Genomic DNA, 9,925 nt, shown 5'->3' with positions numbered 1-9,925 from the left:
ATAGTTTTGTAATCTGATCTGTTTTAAATAGAAACCCTAAATAATCCGTATGATAGGTTATATTGATCTGATTTGGATGTCTTTGAGAATTGAGAATTTGTATGCTAGGTTGATAGATTCATGATAAAATCTAATGTTTTGAGGTTTAAGATTGTATGCTAAGTTCGATTAAATTGATTGATCTGGTTATATGTTTTTGAGGTTTGATAAATTCGGATACTAGATAAATTATTTACACATGGTTTATGCTAAATACCAATCAGCCTTGAAACTGATTCATTGAAATGCATGCTTGAAATCTATATTCTAGTATTGCTAAAATCAGCCTTGAAACTGATTCATTGAAATTCATGTTTGAAATCTATATTCTAGTATTGCTAAAATCAGCCTTGAAACTGATTGGGTGATTAATAAATCTTTTTACTAGTCTTGCTAAATTCCATAGATTGTTAAATCCTAATTGCATGATTAATTGAATCCGTTTTTGCTAGTCTTGATAAACCATAATATTATGAGCACATATAAATAGTATTGCTGAGACTTGCTAGAAATTGACTGATTGATTAAATGTCTTTAAGATTGATAGTCTCCTTGTCCTCACAAGATTGAAATCTGAATTGATTGTTTTTAAGAGTAAGGCCGCGTGAAAATTATACCTAAATATTGAGTGATATATGATTTGAGATGTCGAAAATCAACCTGGATTTTACTGCCCTAAATCTCTCTGGAGATAATTATTTACGGTGGGCATTGGATACAAATATTATCCTAAAGTCAAAAAGACTTGGTGAATGTATCATAAAAGGCAATAATGCCAATGAGAAAGATTGATACATGGCAATATTAATTATTAGTCATCATCTTATTAAGAGTCTCAAAGATCAGTATCTGACTATAGAGAATCCTCTAGACCTTTGGACAGAGTTAAAAATTGAGATATGATCACCAAAGAACGGTGTTATTACCAAATGCCCTATTTGATTGGAGGAATCCCATAATCCAGAACTATAAGTCCGTGGATGAGTCTATTGCTAGCTGGGCAAAAAATAATGGATTACTGATGAGAAACAGTGAATTGAGACCTCCTGGATTAACCCCATTACCTGATACCAATAAGACCGCAGAAGAAAAAAAAAAGAGGTAACCACGTCCAGAATGATAGATCACGGTCATGGTCGTGGAGGGTGGAAAGGACGTGGCCATGACCACTATAACACATTTGGCCATGGGAATCACTATGGCAGAGGCCGTGGGTATCAACCCAATTTGAGCCATGGTCAAGGCAGTGGCCGTGGTATATCCTTTGAGCCACAAAGCTCGACCAAATCAGTTTGCCATAGATGTGGAATGGGGAACCATTGGGCTAAGATATGAAGGACTCCCAAACATTTTTGTGACCTCTATCAAAGAGAGTCTGAAAGGGAAGAATCTTGAAACCCACTTGCTCTATAAAGATGGTGAAAATAATTTTGAACATGATCAAGATGATCTTATGGAATATGAGACTTATGATTGCCTAAAAGAATCAAGTTGATAATCTGATTTCGACATCAAACTTGTGTGATTACTTTGCTTGTTTGTTTTCTCTGATTTTTATCTTCTTGAATTTATTTTTATTACATAGTGTGCTTAGATTAAATGAATGAATGATTTTTCTATATGAGTACACTGAAAAACGCCAATATAAGTACTAAAGCAGGTATCGCCAGTCTGAAAGAAGACTATGGCTAGACTAATATATTATTGCGTAAGGGTATGCATCTAGAAATCAGTGTTGCCTTATATTTACCTAGCTCTAAGAGCAAGAGTAGTCTATTGAGTTTTAAAGATATAAGAATGAATGGTTTCCATATTGAAACAATGGGCGAAGGAAACAAAGAGTTCCTTCAGATATATGTATAAAATCGCCCAAGGCCATAATAAGTCCTAAAGACTATACATGCATTCTCTACTGGCCTAGACTATGCATAGATCAGTATGATAGAGGCTAAAAGCCTGCGAAAATATACACTTTATGGCACGGCCGGATTGGCCATCCTGGTCCAAACATGATGCGAAAATTGATATTCAAAAGGCACACATTAAAAGATAAGAAGAGTTATCCCAAAGAATCTCACGTGTGTAGCATGTACACAAGGGAAACTCATTAGGCCATCACCAGTAAAACGGCTACGAGCCCCTTTTTCATTAATAAAGACTATATGTCTAGATAATACTGGTGAATACATGTCTCAAGCATTTAAATGATTATGGTATGTCCATGGGGGTAAGTGTGGACAATTCTGTGATACATGTCCATACCAAGAACGGTTTGGCCGAAATCTTTTAAAACGCAAATAGCTGATTGATAGACCATAACTTATGAGGTCAAAACTCCCATTCATAGCTTGGGCCACACGAAATTTACATGCACCTAAGTTAATACGCATCAGACCATTTAGTGAGCATAGATATCCCCTATCACAATTATTAACGGGTCAAGAGCCAGACATACCCCATCATAAGACATTTGGATGTGTTGTCTATGTACTAATTGCTCCACCACAGAGAACTAAGATGAGACCTCAAAAGGAGGATGAGGATATATGTTGGATATGATTCTCCCACAATAAAAAAGTACTTTGAGCCAACTATGAGTGATTATATTTGAGGCCAGGTACACGGATTATTTTAAGACCAGGAGGAGAAAAAAATAATAAAGCTGGTAAAAGAATGGTAAAAAAAATAGAATGGAATCAACCATCAATGTCTTGGCAAGATCCTCGGACTAAAAAATGTGAAATAGACATCCAAAGATTATACATTTACAAAGCTAGCTAATCAAATGCCAGACACATTTGCTGACCCGAAAAAGAATGACTAAGTCATATATAAACCAGTTTGTAAAGCACCAACGAATTTGATTTCCAAGAAGAGACACAGTCAAGTTGCTACAGAGTCTAGACAACGTATGAAATGTGGTAGACCAATAGGTTCCAAAAGATAAGAATCCTCGGAAACAAAAGAAAGGTGCATAGAATGATAATCAAAATCCAAATCCGAGGTTACTAAGGAAACCATCCCAGACATGGAGATAAGGCCGGCCGGCTCTAAGGTACAGGTACCAAACAATGTAGCTTGGGACGCCAAGCTGCAAAGTATTAAAGGTCCTGATAATAATGAATCTCAATCGATTATATCATGTCTAGAACATAATGGAACCAATAAGGAATGTCGACATAAGATGATTTATTTGCATACAAGGTAGCACTTGAATTTATGAATATAAGCGAGGATCATGAACCCACGTCAATATAAGAGTGCGCACTCGTAGAACACATTGGATTGAATAGAAACGTGGGGTTAAATAGTTTAAAGAAGAAATGCGTATTTGGCCATATGATTAAGACGCCATATGATGTTAAAACCAGTGGATATAAATGGGTCTTGTGAGGAATAGAAATCGTGAGATATAAAGCTGATGTTGCAGAAGGATTCTCACAAAGACCAGTAATAGATTATGAGGAGACATACTCCCATGTGGTGGATGGAACTACTTTTAGATTTCTCATAAGTCTGGCTATATAAGAGAGAAAATTAGACTTGCAGCAAATTGATGTAGTGACTGCATATTTATATGGTCCACTAGATAATGAAAGTACTAGAGGGTATTAAGCTGAAAGTACAGCAAGTTCTCGAGAACAATATTGATAATCATCAAAGTATATGATCTGAATATCCTAGGAACCTCTGGATACAATTTTCCAAACAGTTGAATATCTCAAGAAAGAGTTTGAGATGAAAGATCTTGGAAAACAAAGTTTTGTTTGGGATTACGGCTTGAGTACATTAACAATGAAATCCTTGTGCATCAAATAGTATATACAGAAAAGGGTACTCAAGAGATTTAATATGGACCAATCTCACCCATTATCTAGTACATGGGCGTGAGATCACTTATTTTGGACACTGATCCATTCAGTCCAAAGGTGGACGATAAAAAAGTCCATTTAGTCCTGAGATGGACGATGCATAAGTCTTGTTTTAGACACTGACCTGATTGGTCCATAAGAAGGACGATGAAGAAGCCTTTGATTTTGGTTTATTTTATACTAACCAGCCCAAAGAATGGTTATTTGGTTTTGTTGATTTGTTTTCAGACAGGTTATGTTTTACATATGGTGGTACACACATATCACAACAACATCATCCAAGATTTCGTGTGTGTGTATTTGAGGTCGATGACTCAATATGTTCGATCAGATTGTGGCATGGCCGATGGTAAAGAATAACCAACTATCATGTTCGAGGACGAAGCATATTCTGCCCAAGATCTTCATTACCTACGGATTGCAGAAAATTGGAGAGGTCCAAGGGACCTTCAGTAATGTTTAAATCAGGAGGAGTAATGTGTGTTGTACTCTTTTTACTTCACCATGGTTTTGTCTCAATTGAGTTTTTCTGGTAAGGTTTTAATGAGGCAACATTAAAGCACATTACAAGCTCTAAATGGTTATGGCATCCAAGGGAAAGGGTTATGAACCAGATTGTGGATGGCTCATAACCAAGAGATTATGATTTGTTATCTTTCCATTTATCTATGACGGTGTAATCTGCTATATAAGGAACCTCAATGTTATGAATAAAGATAGACTTTTCCATTACTTTTATAACAAAGTAGTATATTAATTACGTTAAAATAACATTATGACAGATAAACTATGATAATCTGAATTTAACAAACAAAAATAAACCCGGAAGGACAATCTAAATCTTTCGGAACGACAGCATTTTGAAAATTACGGGCTTTACAACTAAGTGTGGGCCTAAAGCCCAAGAATAGTGCAAACCCATGGGCTCGTAACCCTAGTATCCTTGGTATAAAAACCTCTTGCCAAGCTCTACAGCGTCGTTCTCAGACGAAAAATGCAGATCTTTGTGAAAACCCTAACGGGGAAGACGATAACACTAGAGGTTGAATCATCCGACACGATCGACAATGTGAAGGCCAAGATTCAGGACAAGGAAGGGATCCCACCGGACCAGCAGCGTCTGATCTTTGCCGGGAAGCAGCTGGAAGACGGGAGGACGCTCGCGGACTACAACATCCAGAAGGAGTCGACGCTTCACTTGGTGCTCCGGCTGAGAGGAGGAGCGAAGAAGAGGAAGAAGAAGACGTACACGAAGCCCAAGAAGATCAAGCACAAGCACAAGAAAGTGAAGCTCGCGGTTCTGCAGTTTTACAAGGTCGATGGGTCAGGCAAGGTTCAGAGGCTGAGGAAAGAGTGTCCTTCGGTCAGTTGTGGTCCGGGAACTTTCATGGCGAGTCATTTCGATAGGCATTACTGTGGCAAGTGTGGAACCACTTATGTCTTCAAGAAGCCTGGTGAAGAGTGATTAGGTGTTCTGTTTTTTTCTTTCTTGCCTGTCGTTTTTAATTGAATTATCGTATTGGCATCGGAATATTAGTTCTGTTCTATTGAGGTTTAAACTTGTTGCAAGGTTTTGTGTTTATTCAGTAGTTGCTTGAAGTTGAAGTCATTTTGCTAGTAACTTGGAATATTAGTTACTTGTGAACGTAACAATAGGTTGTTTAGCTGAATAAATATTATGCTTTAGTTTTGTAGCCTAAATGGATTCTTTTTCTGGGTTGAATTTTGTTGTTGGTATGTAAACATTTAGACTCCAATAATATCATATTTCCACCACCAATGACTTAATATTGCTTTTGCGCTGAATCTGATCACTTGTTTGCTAATATCGGCTAGAGATTCTTAGATATAAACTCCTTTTCTTCAACTTGTGGAATTTATTCCAAGAGTTTTCTTTTACGTAAGCTGTGGAGTAAGCGTTTGATAGAAAATACGATAAAAGAAGTGAAATAGAAGAAGCGATGACATGTTTAACTCTCTAGTCTTTTAACTTGAAGACTAACGAGTACTCACGTCCTCAAAAGTTTTCAATTTTCTCTTCTACTCGCGACAAAGTGGTAAACATTGTTGATTTTTGTCTTGGTAATCAATAGGGTTGTACAAACTTGTGGTGTCTGGATTTGGGCCGATGAAATGGGTCGCTTGGGTCTGCCCACTAATTGAAATGTGTTTAAATGACTAGAAAATAGAGTATATATTACATGTGTTTTACTCCATAGGAAGACAGCATAGGAGATGAGAGTACGTCAGAGAGCAATAAAGGAGAGGGACAGTGGAAACAACATGAAGAGAGAGAGCACTGAAACTTGAGAATGGTTTGAGAGAGAGAAAGAGAGAGTGATAGGAGGACTTTGGGTAAAATGGTCAAGAAAACAGTTAGCAAATTTGTGAGAGAGAAGGACAAAATCCTAAGATTCCGAGTTACCAAAAGTGATGAGGCTCCTAGAAATACCCGCACTAGTCCCATCTCATTGCACTTTCACTCTCAATCTCATTCCAAACCTAAACTCCAAAGACTGTATTTTGTTTGTGAGAGATTCAATAAATCCCATTTAAAGAGACAACTACACATGAGACAAAGAGGTATTTTTTCTCTATTTCATTTGTTTTTTTCTTTCTAACTTGCAAACCAATCCAAACCACATCATTTATTACCTATCCTCTCTTCTATAGACTGTCTATCTGCTCTTGTGCTTGGCAACGTACGTGGCTTTCGTTTTTTTTTTACATGTTCATCATAACAATCTACATACTCTACACCATCAGATATATATACATTTTATTATTCTATTGTCCATCCTAGTTTCATCTTGCAATAACCCATCTTTTCTTGCACCATTAAATGGGTTTGTAAAAAGCAGAATATGGCAGAATTATGTTTAGCGTTTATGGGTTCATAATGTGTTTTAGTTCAATTGTTTTGGAGAATTAAATCTCTATCCTAGTTATGAACTTTCAAAATGTTATGTATCACGTTGATACACGTGCCTGACCTAAGAACATATGCTTCTTTGTATATGTATATATAGGGCCTGTATATATAACATAGCTACAAAAAAATCTTGAGGCTTATATAAAACGGAACCGGATCTTAAACAAAGAAAAGCTAGTGAATTGTCATTGGTCACTATAATTCGCCGACAAAAGAAAATTGTCCCAACTCCGTCATCAGGAATACATCCCATATTATATATAGACATAATTTATTTTCTTTTAAAAAGAAAATGTAGTTTACTAAGGAGTTAGGAATGTGATTAATAGTGAGAATGAGAATCATTTACTACTCACAGCTCATCGAGACGATGAAGATTCCAATTATTAGAAGTGGGATAGAGACGCACATAAGGGGAGTTGGGTGGTGCATTTAGCCTATATATAACCAAAGTATTTTCACATGAAAGAAAAGATATATGTATTGCATTAATGATTAGCAAAACCTATCTCTCTATCTATATATACACACACCCTATCATTCATCGTACACATAATCTCTTTCTTTCTCTCTCTATGACAAAAATGGCCAACATGACAACACTCAACCAGCTGTTTGATCTGCCGGGGCAGATTTGCCATGTCCAGTGTGGTTTTTGCACCACTATTTTGCTGGTACATCTAACCTCTTCCCCTCTACTTACGTCTGTATTGACGGTCATTTGATGAATTTATACATGTTTTGCAGGTGAGTGTGCCGTTCACTAGCCTGTCAATGGTGGTGACAGTGAGATGTGGGAACTGCACAAGCCTTCTCTCTGTCAATTTGATGAAGGCTTCTTTCATTCCTCTCCATCTCCTCACTTCTCTCTCTCATCTTGACGAGGTTCCCGTGACATATATATTATGCGTATGATCTCTAGCTACATAAATTTATATAAACATCGATTACTCTAATTCTTATTTTATATATGTGTGTAGACGGAAAAAGACGAGGTTGCAGCCACAACAGATGGTGTGGAAGAAGAAGCATGGAAGGTGACTCAGGAGAAGGATAACAGCCCAACGACGTTGGTTACTTCTTCAGACAATGAAGATGAAGATGAAGATAAAGATGTGTCTCGTGTTTACCAAGTTGTCAACAAACGTACGTGTGTTTAAATATATATATATATATATATATTTTTCGTCAGTTTGCTTAATTGATGATTTTTGAGTTTGAGTAGCACCTGAGAAACGACAACGAGCTCCTTCCGCTTACAATTGCTTCATCAAGTAAGAAATCGATTAAAAAGACTATGTTCATTTATAAAATTTACATGTATGTACGTTTTCTCTAATTTAAATGCTTCTCTTTTGGGGGTTTCATTGGAGCAGGGAAGAGATCAGGAGGTTAAAGGCTCAGAATCCAAGCATGGCTCACAAGGAAGCTTTCAGCTTAGCTGCCAAAAATGTACTTCAAGTTTACTTAAGCTTAATCTTTGTAGAGGAAAACCCTAATTTATTTTCATCTTTTAGTCAGCTGAATGGAGAGATCTAGCTGATATTTTTGTGATTTTAATTTTTTTATATTTGTGATGGTGAAGTGGGCTCATTTCCCTCCAGTTCAAAACAAGAGAACTGCCTCAGATCAATGTTTTTGTGAGGAAGACAACAATGTGCTACTATCATGCAATGCTCTGGAGGTAAATATTTCAGCAACTAACTATGTTTTTTACAACTGCTGTATCTTGTTTCAAAATGAATAGTTATATACTTCACATATAAACCAGCATGTATGTTAGCAGACTAGAAAATGTCATTTCCAAAGCAACCCAAGCATTAACTAGATCCGAATAGCATCACTCTCGGTATAACTTTCAGAACCCTAGCTAGACTAATTATTTATTTATTAATTGATTATCAGAGTGAGAGTGTAATGAAAATCACTGATCCCCAACTACTACGATGTGTGAAATTTATGACGTAAACCCTTTCATAGTATTGAAGCTCACACTGCACACAGTTCACTTTTATAGAAACCCATTCAATTAATTAAAGCATTCCAGCTGAATATATGTACATTTTTGAATTAACTTAACTTGAGTTAAATTTATTGTTGAAATTAATGTTTGGAATGCAGGACCATGAGGTAAGCAATAATGGCTTCCGAGAGAGAAAGGCTCAAAGGCATTCCATTTGGGGAAAATCTCCATTTGAGTAATAACAATTTGGCATTGTGAAATGTGATGGTGACTATTTTCTTCTAGGGTTTGATTTTGTTGCTTTAGGGTTTGTGGTATCTGAGAGAGAAGAGATGGTAAGAATCTGAAACGTACGTAGGATTTGGGTGTTCGAGGAGAGTCTTGGGAATGAGCGAGTTTATTCAGTATTTTCGTACTTCTTAGCTTTGAACTTAATTTGAAGAGACAGTGACTCTATAACTGAATCTTATTGTTGAATTCGTAACTACTTATGTTTTAACATTCACTTTAGTAAGAATCTTAAATATAAATTAATGTTTCCAGAATTTACATATATCATAAACATCAAAAATAATCACGAAACAAAAAAAGACAAATCTGAAGAGAAAATATATTAGAATTACTCGACTAGCTGCATCTTAGCTATACATGGGATGTAACCAGTAGCTAAGATTAATAATAGGGCCTCCTTAATAATATCATACGTGAAAAGAATGGAAGCTATGAAATTAAAAAAATGAGATTTCTTTCCATCTCATTCACAGATATTTTTAATTATGAATGTTTTATAACTACGTCTCATTTTCTTTCAAATAGTCCACAAAGAGTTACTGGAATGAGATTTTTTTTATATTTTATTCCACAAATAATTAATGGAGTTTGAAGATGCCATCATTTTTTTTTGTTCGAAGATGCCATCTTGAAACGATAAAAATACGAATTCAAGTCTGACTTACTTGGTATACGACAAGTTTTGTACGTATCAACGTATCCTCATGTTCCTACGGAAGGCCAATATTTAGACAATCTTATAGCCATACGTCGGATACTCAATGGTATTTGAACTCGGTAGAAGCAGCAGCTTTTTTAGTTTCATTACGAAACTTTCGAACAGTATAG

General features: G+C 36.1%; 2 protein-coding genes across 3 annotated transcripts; both read left to right on the top strand.

Annotated features, from left to right (window-relative positions):
* The first annotated feature begins 4,870 nt into the window (after positions 1–4,870).
* On the top strand, positions 4,871–5,480 carry LOC106371257 (ubiquitin-40S ribosomal protein S27a-1). Its single transcript, XM_013811297.3, has one exon. It carries the CDS (start codon positions 4,906–4,908, stop codon positions 5,374–5,376), a length of 471 nt encoding a protein of 156 aa, XP_013666751.2. The 5' UTR covers positions 4,871–4,905; the 3' UTR covers positions 5,377–5,480.
* A 212-nt stretch (positions 5,481–5,692) lies between these two features.
* On the top strand, positions 5,693–9,351 carry LOC106370219 (axial regulator YABBY 4). Of its 2 annotated transcripts, none has more exons than XM_022702663.2 (7): positions 5,693–7,517; positions 7,591–7,728; positions 7,824–7,989; positions 8,069–8,117; positions 8,220–8,295; positions 8,448–8,527; positions 8,965–9,351. In XM_022702663.2, exons 1-7 carry the CDS (start codon positions 7,335–7,337, stop codon positions 8,975–8,977), a joined length of 705 nt encoding a protein of 234 aa, XP_022558384.2. In that variant the 5' UTR covers positions 5,693–7,334; the 3' UTR covers positions 8,978–9,351. The 2 variants fall into 2 exon arrangements, with proteins under 2 accessions (XP_022558384.2, XP_013665723.2); XM_013810269.3 differs by having other exon boundaries at positions 8,429–8,527.
* The last annotated feature ends 574 nt before the right edge of the window (positions 9,352–9,925 follow it).

The sequence above is a fragment of the Brassica napus genome, chromosome C7 (genome assembly GCF_020379485.1).
Source record: "Brassica napus cultivar Da-Ae chromosome C7, Da-Ae, whole genome shotgun sequence".
Classification (NCBI taxonomy): Eukaryota; Viridiplantae; Streptophyta; class Magnoliopsida; order Brassicales; family Brassicaceae; genus Brassica; species Brassica napus.
The sequence above is the reverse complement of the archived record's forward strand: the minus strand, read 5'-3'. Positions and strand labels throughout refer to the sequence as shown.